General features: G+C 42.1%; 1 protein-coding gene across 2 annotated transcripts in view; it reads left to right on the forward strand.

The window, feature by feature from the left end:
- The first annotated feature begins 969 nt into the window (after positions 1-969).
- Positions 970-18,899, forward strand: part of TAX1BP1 (Tax1 binding protein 1) — a 68,817-nt gene continuing 50,887 nt past the window's right edge. For both annotated transcript variants that reach the window (XM_036758706.1, XM_036758707.1), the window contains exons 1-4: positions 970-1,218; positions 9,188-9,367; positions 13,227-13,329; positions 16,022-16,209. In XM_036758706.1, the coding sequence (XP_036614601.1) occupies positions 9,194-9,367; positions 13,227-13,329; positions 16,022-16,209 (465 nt within the window). In that variant the 5' untranslated portion in view covers positions 970-1,218; positions 9,188-9,193. The remainder of the gene's footprint in view (positions 1,219-9,187; positions 9,368-13,226; positions 13,330-16,021; positions 16,210-18,899) is intronic.

An 18,899-nucleotide genomic window follows, 5' to 3' on the forward strand; every position in this document is an offset into this window, starting at 1 on the left:
ATGTATGTAAGTGTGCACGTGTGTCTATACGCACACACACAACACAGGATGGGAGAGGCAGGAAGAGTAAATTTACTGTACAAGAAAGCAAAGGGTAACAGATCATTAACTTTATTATAAAAGTAAAGTCTGCTATCGCGTCATGCAGGCAGATGGAATGAGCTGCCTACAAGTCCTGCCATTTGGGGCCCGGAGCTCCCCGGAGGCATCTGTGACCAGTGAAGAAGGCAGAGCGGAGAAAGCACGATTCGCCCAAGGTCATGCAGGTTAGCGAGTCGAGGCGAAAAGAACTATTCATTACTTATTAAGCGTCTCAGCTGTGCCCAGGCTCTGTGCGGGGCACCCGGGGATGCAAAATCCCTTCCCTCTCGGGGCGTACCCTCCGCTGGGGGAGGGGCACCTGGACCACCTACACCGAAGGGGATTTCTCGGGGGTAGGGGAGCGGAGCAATCAAATCATTTCACCCACGAGCCATAGAATGTTTCAGGAAGCCTGGGCTTAGTCTGGGGGGCCTGAGTTCAGATGCTGCGTAGAAGCTCGCTAGCAGTGTGAGCGTCAATTTACTCATCTGTAAAATGGGGGCGGTAATAGCGCCGTCTCCCCCGGCCGCTACGAGGATGTGTCAGGTGACATTTGCGAAGACCTCTGCAAACCCAGCCGTACGCGGTGTGCCTGCCCTGGGGACGCAAGCGAAGCAGCCCCGCCTGCCCTCAGGGGGCTTTCCCTCTCTGAGCGGCAGGATTCGAGTACAGGCGAGGAAACCCAGGCACTGACAGAGCCATCTCGCCGTCCGGGTCGCGGCCAGGGCTGGGATGGGATAGCACGAGGGGGCGGGACTCCAGCCCTGTGCTGAGGCGAGTGACAGTTCAGGCCCGGTGCCATCGCGCCTGCGCCGGCTGGGCGCCCCGCCCCCGGAGCGCCCCTTCCGGCCGGGTGCCCCGGAATGAGGCTGCACGCGCGGCGGAAGCGATCCTCCCGGAAGGACGGAAGTGACGCGCACGGCCGCGGCTGGCTCGCCCCTCCCTCCGTCCCTCCCCCCAGCCCTCCCTCCTCCGCTCCTCCTCCTCCGCCGCTTCCTCCTACTCGGTCCGTAGGTCTATCCGTCCGTCAGTCAGCCGGTCTGAGGCGGAAGGCGCCTGGCAGCCGATGGCGACTCTGGGCAGGAGGCCTTGTTGACGCTGCCCAGCCTTCGCGGGGCTTCGCCGGCGCCGTCTCGGGTGAGGAGCCGGGGCTGGCGGGCGGGAGGCCGGGCCGGGATTGTGACGTGCTCACAGTGGGAAGGGGCTGGGGGGGGGCGGCAGGGGCCCCGGGGCTGGGGCGGGCACTGGCTGCCTCAGTTTCCCCGCTTGTAAAATGAGCTTCCCGGAAGAGGAGAGGGCTGAGGGTTGGGGCTGGGCCCCTACTGCCCCCCCACCGCGAGCCTCTAGCCTCTGCGCCTGTACCGTAGGTGCTCAGTGAGTGCTGGTCAGTTGGCTCCGGAGGCAGGAGAACGAGGGGCGGGGCCTCAGTAAACTTTCGGGGTTACGGTCGAGGGCGGTCGGGCCCCCAGGACCTCCGGGGTGTCGGGAGGGGGAGGGGAGCGCTGGGCGTCCAGGAGCCGGTGTTTGTGTGTTGGGCGGAGGGGGCGGGGCTGGGGCGGGGCCTGCCGGGAGGGGGAGGGGCTCGCTCTCCTGGCCTTTCCAGGTACCCCGCGCACTTCCGCCCTGGGCCCCTACTGTCCCGCCAACCCCCGGGCAATTTGGGAGGCTTGGTGCTTGCTGACCTAGGCGACCCTGGTGGGGGGGGGGGGTGCGGTCATCGGGCAGCGCCGGACTCACTACGTCAGACTGGGCTGGAGGGCAAATTAAGGGGGGGCCTGCGACACTCCCTAACACCCCCCTCCTCTACCCCGAGCACTTGTGGCACTTTCTCCCCCCGGGCCCAGGCCACGCTCTGACCCGGAGCTAGAGGCGAGTGGCCATCTGCCTTTCGGGGTAGGGAGGGGCTCTGCACCCTGGAGCTCCCTTTGCTACTTGGAGTCTGGAGGCCCCGAGGACGAATCCGGCCTAGCTCGGAGCCCTGCGCAGGTCCCTTCACCTGTGCTTGCCTCAGTTTCCTCATTGATGTAAAGTGATGTAATGACAGCACCAGCCTCCCAGAATACGAGGTAGTGGCTTTAAAGGGCTTAGCCCTGTCCCTGCCTTCCCTTTACCTGACTCCTAAGGAGCATCGATGTAGACTGTACAATGTGGTGGAATGCTTAAGCTGCTTTAAATGTTCATATAAACAGAATGTGTGGTTTGCCCTTTTTGCTCAGATTTATAGGTTGAAGAAAATCCAGTGTTCTTTTCACATTCTGACCTTGCAGACTGAATGTGCTCTCTCTTTGAAGTTTTGGACTTTTGTGCAAGCCAGTGCATTTCACTTGCTTGTATTCAACCTACAAATACAAATTCCCTAACAGAGGTAATCGACTCCTCGATGACCCTAGTGCAGACAGTCTTCGAGGGTGACATTTTTGAAATATTTAAAAAATAATAAAGGATGCTGCTTCTCCAAGTGCTGAAGGACTCTCCAGGTATTCAGATAGATACTTAGTAGCCTCTCTTTGAAGGCTTTTATGCAGGAGTGAGCTATAGGGTGGATAATCTGAAGCTTTCAAAATGCTTCAGGCGTCTGTAGGTGAAATATGCAATTAAAATGAAGTATGAGGTTGTACATAATTTTAAAAAATGGATGGAGATCACTGGCCCTGGAGCCAAGTGTGATCCTAGACAGTTGACACTTTGTAGCTGTGTGACCCTGGGCAAGTCACTTAACCCCAGTTGCCTTGCCCAAAAAAATTATATAGCGTTGTAGCATATTTCTCCATTCACATCACTTTCACTAAAAGCAATAACATTTAATATACTGGCTCATTTTTTTCAGTTGTTCACTTGCTTATAAGTTGCTTGACTTTTTGAGAGCTGGATTCAGAGGCCAGAAAGATCTCAGTTCAATTCCTGCCTCACACAAGTACTGGCCATGTGAGCTTGGGCAAGTCCCAGAGGCACTTCTCTGATAATGGAAGTTGAAGAGAAAGTGTTACCTACTATAATAGAGGGAGTTTTGCTCTTCCAGGAAGTTCTTTATTACAATAATAAAATCGCAGGTCCATTCCCTCTTTATATCATCTTTATATATGCTAATATTTGAAGCTGATAAATTACATGATTGAAAAAAAGCTTATGACACCTGCCATAATTTATGAATCTTTTCAGTGTTTCATACTTATTTAAATTGGCTAAGGTTGCTCCTGTTATGTTATATGTTCAGTTCACTAAAGTGAAATGGATAGTGCAGTATAGCTTGATAACTGTCAGCTTGGTCCCAGGACTTGGAGGCAAGGAGACTTCACATCCTGCTTTAGGCATTGCTAGCTGTGCTAGCACTTAGCTAAGGCATTAGTTAAGCTCTCTGAGCTTCAGTGTCTTCCTTTGTAAAGTAATAGCACTGACCTTAGGAGGTTCTTGTGAAGATGAAATGAGATCGTATGTACCGTATATAAAAAGATTGGCTATTGTTAACGTTCTAGAAGAAAACATGATAACCAACAATCCTTTGTCCTCATGGGACTGAAATTTGCCTGGAGAAGTATAGATAATTATACTTATTGAGCTCCCACTGTGTTCACGACTGTGTACAGAAATGCACAATGCAATTATTACCTTTAGAATTAAGATTAAGAATTTAGTTCAAAGACTTACTAATGTAGAGTTCCTAGGTAGTCTGTAAGGATCCTAAGAAATTGGGTTTAGCTGACTGAGCGAGGACTTAACTGGAGATTTTGGATAAGCAACATGAAATGTGGAAGTGACTAGTTGTGTGTGTGTGTTATAGTATATACTATTGATCTTTGTGTGTAACTAACTCCTGGTTTTGACTCCTCAGTTTTCACTCATTTTAAACTGGCCTCCCGTTCCTGGATACTTGGCAGCAGAAAGTGAGATTGAGGCCTGGAACTAGTGGTTGCGGTACCTACTTTCCCTTCCTTGTGTGTAGGGTGTTAAGTGTGATCGGCTTCTCTTTCTTCTCAATGGTGCTATTTCCAAACAGTGAAGGTAGTATGTTTCCTGCAACTCTCCACCAGGTTCTGGGGGAAAAAAGGCAGAAAAGGAGGGAATTTGAATCTGTTGGAAACTATTCACAAATGTAGAGTCAGAGGCCTCGAGGGAGCAGGTGAAAGCAAGGTTAGCAGAATTTGGAGGGAACTGATAGAAGGGAATTCAGCCTTGTGAATTCATCCAGCTGTGAATTTTTGATGGTTTGAAGATAGGAAATTTGTTAAAATAGGAAAGGGAAGAAAATCATGAGGTAGCCCTGCTTTAATAAACTCCAAATAGTTTCATACTATATGTATTGCAAGTTACTTGTGTTAGGCTTTAAATAATTCAGAAGACTGCTGCCATTTATAGAATAATCATATTAGTACTGTGAACATTTATAAATGTGATTAGTCATTCCAATTGGAAATACCGCTCCAGTGTAGCCGTTGTCATAGAAACATTTTTGTTTTGAATTTGATTTTTATATTCAAACATGTACAATGACCATGAAATAACACTCCTTAGGGTTGGGTAATGAATTAATGTTTTAAAATTATATTTGTTTTATCTTTGTATTCCTAGTGCTTTGGTAAGTGCTTAATAGATGCTTGTTGACTTACTTTGCCCTTTTGTCTGAAAGTTAGAGGAAAAGTACTGTTTCACTTAGATTACCTTTGGGAAGCAGCATTCCGTAAAATCATATGTATAGTATTAAGTTTGAGGAAAAAAAAAAAGGACCTCTAGATTTGACTGACTAGAGTTTGGGAAGGAGGATGTTGTGTTTCCCCACCTCCCTACCCATTCCATTAAATCTGTGGCCTTGGCCTCATTAGCCACTGTGCCAAGCCACTAACTCCTTGGCTCAGGCTACACAAATGCACACAGTAAGATCTTTTGATTTCAAACAGATCTTTCTAACCTATTTCATGGAGAAGTACTTTCCATCTTCCCAGAGCCTTAAGATCACCCGGGTGGGCAGTGCTGGATGAAGTAGAAAGGGAAGGGTGGGGGTGGAGGTGGGAGGGGTGTTTGTTGGTCTTCCTGGTTGCTATTCCCTTTGAGCAAGCATTGCCCTTGGGCAGTGTTGCTGGAGTAACCAGTTTGGGAATATATTTAGTCCGGAAGGGTTCAGTATCAATCTAATGTTTGAGATCCTCTGTTTAAATAATTAAGCTGAACTTTAATTCTTTCTCCTGAAATGTTCTGTTACACACAGAAGATTATAGAATAATGTGCTTTGGTATATTTTGGAATTGTACAAAAGGGATGGTACAAACCGTAATCTTTATTAAAAAGTTAATTTTTTAAAATAGAAATTGGTAACTACTTTAAGATTTTGGTTTTAATGGCTTTTGAACCATTTGAACCATTCAGAACCTGTATTTGTTATCTAAATTATTTTTCTGTAGCTAATTTGAAAGGTTGGGAAGATAAAAGAAAAGTGAGGAGACATCTGAATAGAAAGGTTTTGATTTTCAGGTATCTTTCTAAATAAAGTCTCTGGCAGCAATTAGTAAATTATAGGCTAGTTTCAGTGCAATCCTGAGCCCACAGACTTTCATTGACTTGTGAAAGAAATGAGATTAATACAATGCTAGAGATTATTTCTTTAATGATTTTAGAAAAGTACCTGAGGATTATTATGAAGAGTATTAGTTATGTAGTACTAGAGCTGTTGAAGGTGGGAGACTTACTGTGATAAACATCGTAAATTGCTTTTTTTTTGAGCATATTTGTATTAGCCAAATTGTTATTTGTCACTCATAGATGAGTAGTACAAAATGTGACAAACTGAGTTTTGCACTTGTTTGCAGAGTTCATTTGCCATTCATGAGTTAACCAAAACAGCTTAAACCTACTCCTTGAGCCAGTGAGCATTCTGTAAATTCTTACTAGTTACTGATTTTTGTGTACTTGACATTTCGTGAATGACATTTCTCTTGTATTCAATTTCTGTTTGAGATCTGAGCAATCAAGACAAGGTTTTAAGATTATAAACAAGCAAGCATACATTTTGCTGGACAGTAGTCTTTCTAATGATTTACATTTGATTTGTTGTGAAAAACAAACCTGTCCCCTTTTTGAGTTTCCATATTTTTGCTATATATGAGGAAAGAACTCTGCTCAAGCTGTCTTGACTGCTATTGGAAAGGGGCAGATCATTGAGAGGCCAAGACTCAGAGGGTTAGACCAGAGGAGTCTTACTAATAGATTGTACCTCAGGGCAGCAAAGTATGGTAGCCTTCAGATCTCTTAAATACAGGGATCTGGTAGGAGCACTTTTCTTGTTAGGAAGGAATGGTCCCAAGTCAGAGGATGAGATTGAAAAAAGCAGATAGGGAGTCCATTGCCATTGGGCAGAAATCTACTGGGACCAGGACCTAACTCATGCATCCAGAGGCTAATGCAGGCAGTGCTTTGTGATAGACACTTGAGGTACATAGAAAAAGCCCAGAACCATCACTGGCTTCAGGAAACTTACATTCTGCTGGAGCCTTATCAGACGTAAACATCAGCCCTGGGTAGCAGTGGATATATGAGTGCTGGGCTTGGAGTCAGGAAAGACCTGAGTTCAGATACAGTCCCCAGCCTTTTCCAAAATATGTGACCCTCATAAATTACTTCATCCTCTCTGCCTATCTGTGGGAATAATAATAGGACCTACCTCCCAGGGTTATTGTGAGGATTAGATGAGATAAGATTTGTAAACCTAGTGCCTGGCCCATAGTAAGCTCAATATAAATGGTAGCTATCATTATTAATCAGTTACATCCACACTTGGTAATTTGAGGAAGGAGAAAAACAACTAGGGAATTTGTTTCCCTTAGGAGGAGGCTCAAGGACTAAGCCTTGAAGAAGCTATGGATTCTAAGAGGTGCAGATGAGGAGGGGTATGTTCCCTGTGTAGGAGAAAGTCAGACATGGACCGTGGCTTCCATAAGGCCTTTGTGGTTTAAATGTAGAATCTGTGGAAGGGACAATAGGAAATAATACTGGAAAAGTGGACTGGTAGCCTATAGTATTTTATGTAGAAACAATGGAAAGTCATGGTAGATTCTTGATATTAGGTTATCTTGGCACTTGTGTAGAGGAAATCTTGGAAAGGGAAGAGTAAGAGTGGGGGTTCTAAGTTTGGTTAGGCTGTAGAAATGATTAGAGGGATTGTTGAGTACAAGCAGGGTGGGTGGAGAAAAGGGGCTAGCACTGATAGATACTACCTTAAGGGTTTGTTTGACCAGCCCTTGGGAAGTAAGATTCAGTTAGGAAAGGGCAGGAGGAGGCCCAACTGAGCTGATAACAGTTAACATAATTATCTGTTGGAGACGTGGCACTACCTCCTCTGGCTGGAAGAGCTGGATTTCAGACCCGCCTCTGACATATGCACACATGCTTATCTGGGCTGTGAAAAGAAGGGCAAGTGTCTTCATCTCTCACTGGCCTCAGGCAGCTCTCTGGCACTTTACTTTGCCAAGAAAATGGCAGTTTGCTGTCTATAACAAAAACCACAGCTGAAGTCCAAAGAACAAAACAAAACAAAATCATTATTTAAGTCATGAGAGCCCAGTTCTGGATGGACTAGGTAACAGAAGTCCTGGAACAAATGGAGAAACATTAGTGGCAATGATTAGTTGTGGCCACTGAAGCTAAGGTGGAAGCTCTCTGCCCTCCACTCCACCCTGCTTGCACTGGCTGAGAACCACACCCCTGGTTTGTGGGCCAGGAGCCAGAGAGTGGCAGAGCCTCTGGGATTGGGTGCTTTTAGGTCGCAGCAGACACAGAGAACCAAGACTTTGGGGAGTTCTTATGCTAGAATTTATGTTTATTCAGTTTGTTTGAACTTTGTTCCCAGTTCAACTTTCTGAGCTGTAGTGCTGACAACTCTTTCTCAACAAATGTACTCCTAGTCCATTTTTTTTTTTTTACAGTTGTTAGTTATCTCAGTACAGAAGAACCCAGAGTAGAGAGTGTATGCAGGAGGGCCACCAGGAGACTGAAGGGGCCTCCAGATCCATGGGGAAGTGGTGATATTTAGCCTAGAGGAAGAAAGATTCTAGGGGCACACGATCGTTACATATATTTAAAGGACTGCCATGGATGGAGAAAAGGGATTAATCTCTCCACACTACTTTGTCCTCTACAGAGCTATCAGTGATTTTCCTTCACATCTGACCAGGGCATTGTCCTAGTCAAACTCCAAGCCTGATTGGCTTTTACAGCACTTCCTAACTTGGCCCCAACCTTTCTAGCCTCATTATTGTTAGTTATTTGACTTCTTACTCTCAGGGGTCTAGCCAAATAGGCTTTTCCCCCTGTTTCTCACCTATGACATTCCATCTCTTTGCATTTCCTCTGGCCATCCCCCAGCCTGAAGTTCACCCCCTTCTCCCCTGCTTCATCTAATCCATAGTTTCCTACAAGACTCGGTTTAGTCACTGCCATCTACAGGAAGCCCCTAAAATACTTATTTATTTTGTGCTTACTTCTGTATGAATGAGAGTAACAGAGTGAAAGCTCAGATTTTACAGAGCAGGAATGGAGGCCAAGAAAGCTTCGACTATCACATGGCTGGTAATTTACTGAGAACTGTCCTCTAGACTGTGCTGATAGCCTCTACATTCTGTCACTTGATATAAACTCCTTGGGAGCAGGAATTGTAGATTTGGCCTTGAGATTATGGAAAACGTTATTAACAATCAGTTATGGGCTGCATTGAATGAAAGTTGGTTCCTCTTCCAAGGTCTGGTTCTAGGGCTCTAAACATCATTCTTCTTGACTTCCTTGTGTAAAAACCTCTTTGTGGCCATCATTCCCTCTTATGTGTTGTAGTCAGTCCCCTCTTAGAATATAAGCTCCTTGAGGGCAAGGATTATATTGTTTTGTTTTGTATTCTCAGTGTTTGGCCTGGCTTTTTTATACATTCTTTGGTCATTCATTCATGACTTTCTTGTTAAATGTTGTGTGGAGGATCTTTTTCAGGTAAGGTGTGGATTTAGAAGTCTTTTCTAACACTGACATTCTGTGATGTTTTCACTTTCGGTGCTTATGTGCTTTTTCTACAGTTTTTTTTTTTTACTTAATCAAAAATCAAGTTATTAAGATTTCTTTTAACAACTTCTTACAGATAAACATGACATCCTTTCAAGAAGTCCCGTTGTCAAGTACTCTCCAGACTTCCAACTTTGCACACGTCATCTTTCAAAATGTGGCCAAGAGTTATCTTCCGAATGCCCACCTGGAGTGTCATTACACTTTGACCCAGTATATCCATCCACACCCAAAAGATTGGGTTGGCATTTTTAAGGTAAGAACTTGAGTGAGGCTTCCAGAGAGGATTTAGGCAGGTGGTTGGATGATGGTTTAAAGGTTATCTTGAGACAACCATCATTAAATTGAACCCATTTTAACTTTTCATCAAAGAACCCGTCATTACTTCTCCGTAACTGTAATTTCTTGCTTAAGACAGATAAGAATAAAGTAATTCCAGGTTTATTTCAATTATTCCTCTACTGGAGTTAGAGCCTTTGTTTTCTCTTTGCAACTTAGTAAGACTGAAAATTCCAGAACAGTTGCTGATCTGCCTTGGGAGCTGGTCTTTCCTTCCTGGGCACTATAGTTCTGAGTTGGCACTTTGTGAACTTGCTTTTGGAATATTTCGATAACTGCAGTTCAATAGTAGTGGTCTTTATGATCCTATATATTTTATTTTATGCGCATAAGAATGTTATTTTACAAAAAGGTCCATAGGCTTCATCACAATGCCAAAGAGAGCCTCGAAAAAGGTCAAGAATCTTTGCCTTAATTTAACCAGTGACCAGTCCTGTTCTACTTTCCTTAGGGGCTTCTAGGTAATGGGATTTCTAACTTGTATTTACCTGCAGAGCATTTCCATATACACAGCACAACACAAAAAGAGGATTCTCTGTGGATGGTGAATCTTCAGTCCATATTACATGTTATTTGCACAACTACTTTGCCTGCCTCTCTGTGCTTCCTTTTAATTCTCAAAAAATGGTTTCAAGGCTTTATTTTTGGGCATCACTATTCCTAACTCCCTCCCAACCCTCCAATTAACAAGAGAAAGAAAGGAAAAAGGTTTGTAACAAGTAAATATAGTCCAGAAAAACGAATTCCACATAGTGGCCATGTTCACTATGATGAACCTAGGTGTTGGTGGTGTTGGTGTCTGTCCTGTATTCTTGAAGAGGACCAATGACATCATGAGCGTGAAGTCTTGACTTCTGATTGATGAATTGGCTTTGAGTGAGGCAGAGCTATGCAGAGTTGTCAGCCATGCAGAGTCCAGTGTCAAAACAAAGGTCAAGTTGACTGGCATAGCCCTGGTGACTGGAGAAGTGGTGGTTGCCTTAATAGAAGTGAGGAAGAGGGCCGGATTTTGGGAAGAGGCAGTGGAAGATGATTCACGTTTGAGGTGCCTATCTAGATGTGTATAGGTGGAGATGGGGGACTGGAGCTCAGGGCCAATATTGGAATTAAAATGCCCCTTGTAACATTGTCAGTCACCCACTTGTAAAATTGTTTCTGTGGCCAGCTTCCTTTCCTGTAACTTTGTTTCTGCGGGTGTGTTTGTGGAAACAATTGGTGACAGGCAGGGTGGGAGTTTTTCTGAAGGGCTGTGGTTCGGGTTGATGTTGGCCCCAAGTATGTTTTCAGCCACATCCATCAGTTCCCACCCCAGCCCATGTGTAATAATTGGATGCTGATTTTCAGGTCTAAGTCAGGAATTTTTGTGGGTGTAGGAACCCTCCTCTCCTAGCTCCTCCTCTTCTCTATTAGTTGCTTGCTTAGTCATGTGTAAGTGAAGAAATCTTATGCCCTTTCTTCTACTCCAAGTAGGCGTTATGATGCAGTTTTCAGGTTTTCCTGTCATATGCCGTCTCATATGCTCATAGCTTCTTCCTTTCCATAGTGTGTGTTTTTTGGCCTCATTTCTCTTTCTGGATATTGATAGATCTTTTCCTGGTAGTGTTGCAGTTTTTAATAATTAAGATAAACTGTGACATGGATAAAAACATATATTGAATATGTTACCAGCTTACTGACAAGTAAGGAGCTAGGAGATGAGCTTTCCTCTCCTCCTTTCCCGTTCTTTTGCTCTTCCTTTCTTCCTCCCTTCCTCTTCCCTCCTCCGCCCTGTCCATCCCTGTCCTGTCTTTCCCTTTCCTCTCCTCCATGTTCATCTTGCCTGTTTAGACACCAGATAAGGTGAGCATGCCCACTTGCCTAGTAGATCAGAAAATGAGGATTGGTTATACATAAAATTGTGAATCTTTACGTATGGCTTGTTTTTCTTTTGGAGTTTATACTAAATTTAGCGTGTCACTTTCACAGCCGCCCTGCTTGTCTGTGTTTGCTTTTGAATTTTTCTTTGTGAATTAAAAAAATGCTTTAGTGATCCTCTTTTTGTTCTTTTATGGCAGCACTTTATGGCAGCATTGTTGCTAGCCCTATTCTCCCACCAAATCCCTCTCCCTCAAATAATAAACAAACAGCAGTAATCTTTGGAACATAAGTATAGATAGTCAAGCAAAACAAATCTATGCATTTGCCATATTCTCAAACCTATGACTCATTCTGACCTGTCTATCAGGAAGTGGGTCACATGCCATTGCATTGATTCAAGTTCTAACAGTTTATTTAGTTGTTTATCTTTACAATATTCTTATCATAACATAAATAAGTTTTTGTTTTGTATCAGTTCACATCACTTTTCCCAGGTTTCTCAAATACTTTACCTCCTATAATTTCTTAATGCACAACAATATTTCATTATATTTGTGTACTATAATTTGTTCAACCTATATGAATTCTTTGCTTTAACAAAAAGAGCTACTCTAAATACTTTTTACATGTAGCTTCTTTTTCTCTTTCTTTGATATCTGGGGCATAGACCTCATAGTGGTATCCCTTGATCAGAAGGACATGCACAGTTTAGTAACTTTCTAGAGGCACAGTTCCAAATTGTGTTCCAGAATGACTGGACAAATTAGCAACACCACTAAGAGTGCATTATTTTTTTTATTTTCTTGTAGTTCTCCAACAGCTGTCATCTTTGTCAGTCTAATGGGTGTGAAGCAGAACCTCAAAGTTGTAGAGATTTGGAGCATTCTTTCTTGGGATTGTAGATAGCTTGAAACCTGCTTGTTTGTAGTCTGACCATTAATCTATTCAGGAATGGCTCTTGTCTCCTCTCCTTCTATCTGTGTATACTCTTATATCTTGGATATAAGACCTTTATCTGAGAAACTATCAGTGAAGGTTTTTTTCTCAGGTTATCCTTTCCCTTTGAGTTTTACTAGCATTCATTTTGTTTGTACTAAAACTTTTAAATTTTATGTAGTTGTGATTGTCCATTATATGTTGTAAGATTCTCTATCGATAACTTGTTTAGTCATGGACTGTTTCTCCATCTGTGATTGTCATAGGTAATTTCCTTTCTTGCTTCTGTAATTCGTTTAGCTATGACCTTTTATATCTAAAACATGTATATATCCATGTGGGCACTTGTCTTTGAATATGGTGTAAGATGTTGAAGTGAACATAATTTCTACGACACTGCTTTCTAGTTTTCCTAACACTTTTTGTCTAATAGTGAGACTTTGCAATAGCTGGTCTTTGGGTTTATCAAACATTATGGTACTGTGTTTGATTGCTTTACTATATTGGGTGCCTGATCCCTACTACTGATTGACTTTTCTATTTTTTAACCAATACTAAATTGTTTCGATGATCATTGCTTTGCTGTCTGGCATGTCATTTCTTTTCTCTATCCACATGCACTTTTTTAGATGTTATTTATTTTTGCCGTCTGGTTTGTCACATTTCTTTTCTCTTTCTACATGTACTTTTTTTTTTTTTGAGAGACATGGACTATCAAGGGATAGTTTTAATGTGTATTTAGAAACTATCTGCTATTCAATTTATATAGGATCTTTTCATAGCATTAGTTAATAGCTTAATGAAAATTCATAATAAAAATTTTGACATGCTTGTTAAAATATAATTTCTCAACATTATTAAGTGTATATTTTGGCTTTAGGATGCAATAAAATAGTATGTTTTGGCATGTTGTAAGATATCATATCGTGATCTTGAACCATTTATCTGTGGTCAAACTATTCATTTTGAGTCTTTTCTTTCAGGTTGGTTGGAGTACAGCTCGAGATTATTATACATTTTTATGGTCCCCAATGCCTGAACATTATGTGGAAGGATCAACAGTCAATTGTTCATTGTCCTTTCAAGGTGAGAAACCTTGTGTCAGATTTGAAAGAAATAAATGTCTTATCATAAGCTTTTTAAAAAAGTTTAATCTAGTGTAATGTTCTATTTAGTTATCTAGTTATTGAGAGGCTGGGGGACTGAGACAAATTTTGTTTATCAAAATTTAGAGATTTCCTGTTACCTTATTCCCTAATCTTTCAGTGCAGATAATAACAGATTTTTCTCCAGCTTAACTTGTGGTAAATGATTTTATTTTTCTTTGATCTATGTTCCTCAGACATTCTATTTTCATGTCAGTTTCAGACTAAAATTTAAGGACTCTAGTTCTGATCTTAGAATAAGAAGAAAAATTGGCAGTATTGAGGACAAATGTCTCCTTTGTAGTTCCCATTTGGGTTTGATGAAACAGCAAATGGTAAGCAAGTGGCTGGAAGGAAACATTGAGATCCTGATGGAGCCCTTGCCTGTCTTGTGAATATATTATTGATTTTTTGGTCATTGTGGGAGGATTTTCTGATTAATGAGGGTTCAGCTATTGGCCTAGTGGACCCAGGTCATTTCAGAGTGTGGATGGCTCACCCTCCTTCTGTTAAATGGCAGTATTTAAAGGTAGTCAGCAGGCATTTATTGTATACTGTGTGCCAGGCATAAGCTAAGTACAGGAATACAAAGAATGCAAAACATGGTTCCTGCCTGCCCACCAGGAGCTCATCTTAATGGGAGAGACAGCCAGCACAACTATGTATATGTGAGTGCAAGGTCAGTTAGAGATAATCTACAAGGCAGGGCAATATCGGGGGATGGGTTGCCAAGGTAGGCCTCTCCCTGTAGGTGGGATTTAAGCTGAGCCTTGAAGAAAGCCTGGGGAAAAGACCAAGACAGTGTTCTAGGTGACAGCCCATGGAAAGGGATGAGGTTGGAGAAGGGAGTGTCTTGTGCAAGGAATAGTAAGGCCATGAATCATATTCGAAAGTGAAGCTCACCCTTCTGGGAGTCTTACCTTGGCTTGCCACAGAATTTGTTCAGAGCCATTTCTTACGGGTGTTTGGAGGGATTTGGCGGAGAGCTTAAGTGAGTCCCTGGTTTCCAGCTGCCATCTTGGCTCTGCCCCAGACCTAGATTATTTCTAAGGTCCCTTTTAGTTCTAATGGACTGTGATTTTATAAGATAAAAAATCAGATAACGAAGTATTAAATTAGAATAAACAAATCTATAATTTATTATTTGTTCTGTGTGGAAGGCCATGTCTTGGCAGAAGCAACAGATACAGCTCTGTAGGAAATGTGGGCAGGCAGTTATTTGGCTTTATTGGTGAGACAAGAGTTTTGTAAAGAATCCTCTGCTATCCTGGGAAAGTGGTCTTGTCTCCAAAAGTTGATCAGTCTTCTTTTTACTAAAATGACTAAGATTGACAATTTTAATTCCAGTTTAGTAAGTTTTTAAAGTATTTGATTATTTGAATAAAATGGAGTCAAGTTTTATTTATGTAGCTTTGTACTTGTTTAGTTCTTTAGTTTTGTATCACTTCCATTTCCCAGGGTAACCCCCAAAGAAGACAAGTATCAACTGCATTTTAATGTTTTATGAACATATAATTGTCTTATTTACAAAAACCGTTGCATACTCAAACAGTGCAATATTCGTGTTAGGATATTAGTTATTAGTATGATATTGCTTATGAAATAGAAATCTAAAGCTGTTCTGTATTTGGCAGCCAAACGGCTAGGGAGGAAGACTTTTTACTGTCATGAAATTATGTACAGAAGTTTGGTCATTTTCTCAATATTCTAATGCCATAAGATTAAATCTTGAGGCCTTCGATGAAATGTGATCCATGAAAACCATTTTTTGTTTTTGATTTTTTTGTGTAGCCACATTTAAATGATTTTATTGTTTGTTTTTTGTTTTTACTTTTATTTCCTACTATATGTCCTTCTCTCTTTGTTTGGAGTAAGAATTCTAACTTATTTAAAAAATTATAACATTCTTTTTATTTTGAATTTCACATTTACTCCCTCTTTCTATGCTCTGCCGTGCTCATTGAAAAGGCAAGCAGTGTGATTTTCTGATGGCAGTTTTCCGATGTCAGAAGGATTTTACCTTTTTGGAGTATGGTAGTTTTTCTTTCTTAAGTAATAACAAAACCAGTAGCAAGGTTAAGCCAGTAATGTCTGGCATATTTCATTGTGAAATTTTATACAAAAATATCTTTGTTTTGAAACAATTTTTTAATATTGAGATACATTCAAAATAAATGTTTCCTGTCCTAGAGTCGATCAGTTGGGTGTATTGCTGTTATAGTATTGTTATTATATTATTGTTATCATATATAGCTTTTGCTCTGAGAAGGTCAAGGTGCTTTTGATGAGGAAAATAACCAAAAAACTTTATTAACTTGTCCTATTTTTAAAGCGATAGATATTAAAATAGACAACTTTAACTGTTGGTCTTATTCCTACTAATACACCTTTCAAACAAGTGACTTTTTTGCAAAGTTACTTTGATGTAATATTATTTAAGTGGGTTAGGCAATGTGGAAAAGGAGTTGATTAATTTAATGTTGAGTATAAAGCATGGGGAAAAAGGTAGGGAAAAACCACATTGGAGATTGTTAGATAGAAAAAACTCTTATTTGTTATTAGTATATAGCTGGATATGTGGTCAGTAAACACTTTTTAAAAATTTTGGTTTCGTTACTCTCTTTCCCTCTTAGGGTATTACCTTCCAAATGATGATGGAGAATTTTATCAGTTCTGTTATGTTACCCATAAGGGTGAGATTCGAGGAGCAAGTACACCATTCCAATTTCGGGCATCTTCTCCAGTTGAGGAACTACTGACTATGGAAGATGAAGGAAATTCTGACATGTTGGTCGTCACTACAAAAGCTGGCCTGCTTGAGGTTTGTTAGAAACTGAACTGCTGTTGTTTCAGTAAAGAGATTTATACTAACATTTAGGCAACTAGGTGTTAGTGGGTAGAATCTTGAATTTGGGACCAGGGAGATCTGAGTTTGAGACCTGCTGTTCATCTGTAAAAAGGCCTTATCAGAACCTACTTTACACAGCTGTAAGAATCAAATGTAATGATATACCCAAAGCACTTTGTAAGCCAGGAAGTACTATGTAAATGTTGGCTCTTATTGTTAAATGTTGGAAGAAAAAATGTTTAAAATTTTATCCTAAAGATGTGCATATTAGCGAGAATCTTTAAGAAGCAGTTAGCTAACGACTCCAGGGAGTACCTTACTTATCAGACAGTCACTGCTGCTATTTTTTACTTTTTTCCAAGTGCAGATCTTACTGCTGCTAGAGAGAAGAAAGCTGTTGCCATTGAGAATGGGAATAAAACTATCACACTTAGAAAAAGTAACTTTAGATCTGTTTGGTATATATGACCTTACGGCTGTGAAATAAATGGTTTCAAGTGAAAGTCAGTTTCATTGGCTTCATAGTCAGTTAAAGGACCTTTGAGGTTGTCTTATCCAGCCCCCTCATGTTATAGATGAGGAAAGTGAGTCTGAGAGAGGGGGTGACTTAACCACAGCCACGAGCTCCTTGGTGTCTTGAGTCAGGTCAGTCTTCTTTCCACCATATACTTATTTAAAAGCCTTTGTCAGTTTCTAGATCATCCTGGGGTGCCATTATAAGTGTCTCGGGGTGCTGGGGAAGTATTCCACTGTTAGAAAGTTGATAGTGCCTTCCAAAGCAGGACTTTGGCTTGCCTTTCCTAGGCTACTGTGCCACAGAAAGCATGGCAGCAATTCTAGGCAATTCTGTGTTCACTGAACAGCACAGAACATTTACTAAGCACTGACTTCGGGCAAGAGGTTACCCTGTGAGAGGTTCTGGGGATGTGTAGATACAAATACAGCAGATCGTTCCATTGGCTTCTTTAGTCAGAGGTGGGGTGGGGGCAGGGGAAGAGAAAAGAGGGGAGAGAGAGAGAGAGAAAAGAAGGAGAGAAGGAGAAGGGGGAGAGAAGAGACAGAGAGGGAGAGAGAGGAGAGAGGGAGGGAGAGAGAGAAAGAGAGACATTCCTTCTCTGTGCTTGCCCAGCATCAGTCCTTGAGTGGAGAGCTCCCCAGAACTGCTGCTTTTCTTTGAGAGACCAGGGTGGATATGGCTGTTGGAATTCTCATTGTCTCCCCTCCCTTCCCTTCCCCCGATTGTTTAGAATGCGTGGATGTCTTCCTACCATAAGTGTTCATAGGTGATCACTTGTTTATTCCATTTGGATCTCAAAGAAACAGGGCACAGTTGTTTTGTAACTTGGCGGGGGGGTGGTGCAGAGGATAGAGCATGGGACCTGCAGTCAGGAGGACCTGAGTTCAGATCCGTCTCTGACACCTAATTAGCTGTGTGACCCTGGGCACGTCACTCCATCCTGTTGGCCTCAGTTTCCTTGTCTGTAAAATGAGCTGGAGAAGGAAATGGCAAACCATGACAGCATCTCTGCTGAGAAAACCCCAAGTGGGGTCCTGAAGGGTCAGACACAGCTGAAATGGCTGAACAACTTTTACTCTGTAGAAGAGTCACTGTGTTTTGTTAGGTCTTGGGAAGGGAGGAACAAAGGTCACTGCCCTTCACATTTCCATTCGTCCCAGCTTGTGCTCCCCAAGCACCTTTCCACTTTGCCTAATGGAAGAGCATGCCACACTTGAGTTAACTGCAACAAAGATTAATTTTATACTTTGTGCGAAGTCCTTTGCTGGGTGCTGGGGGAGATAGAGTTTAAATAAGATGTGGTCCTTTCTTTCGGAAAGCATGTAGTTAAAGAAACGAGATGTGCACAGAAGAGCATACAAAGTACACTGAGTGCAAGAGTCAGGAAGACCTGAGTTCAAATCCACCCTCCATGCTTTCTAGCTGTGTGACCCAAGGCAAATCACTTAAGCTGTTTGCCCGACAAAATGATCCACTGGAAAAGGAAATGGTAAACCACTCTGGTATCTTTGCCAAGAAAACCCCATGGACAGTTATGGTCCATGGGGTCATAAAAAGTGAGAGATGACTGAACAGCAGCAAAAGTGCAGGTAGTATTTTGCAAGTAATTTTTCCTTTTTCTAGATTTGTATTGGAGTGTGGTGTAGTAGAAAGAGTAGTACGCTTGGAGTTTTAATACTGTCTCTCTGACACTTTTGAAAAATGTGGCCCTGGGCAAGCCACTTAACTCTCTGGTTGGATTCCAGGACTTCTAAGTTTCCTTTCAGCTTTAAACCTGTGATCCTATGATTCCTTGTTTTTATGATCACCTATATTTCCCAATATATTCCTTTCTCCTCTCCCAGAAGGTAAAAAACAGTTGAGTAAAACTATCATAGCGGACAAGCCTGACATTCCATTCCAATGCTCCATACCTGTAGTTCCTAACCTTTGCAAAAAAGCCGGGGGAAATAACTTCTCAGTCCCTTCTCTGAGGGCCACCCTTAGCCAAGGTGGTAAAAACAAATAATTAAAAAAGACTGGCTCTTGCCATCTGCCTGAGGCTGGAAGCCCAGGTGCATGCCACCCTGATCTGCAAGGGCAGCTTTGGCCTGTTCTGTTTCTGACCTGGGCTTGGCTGTTTCACCATCCATAAGCACTCTGGGGC

This window comes from Trichosurus vulpecula, chromosome 5 (assembly GCF_011100635.1).
Source record: "Trichosurus vulpecula isolate mTriVul1 chromosome 5, mTriVul1.pri, whole genome shotgun sequence".
Lineage (NCBI taxonomy): Eukaryota > Metazoa > Chordata > Mammalia > Diprotodontia > Phalangeridae > Trichosurus > Trichosurus vulpecula.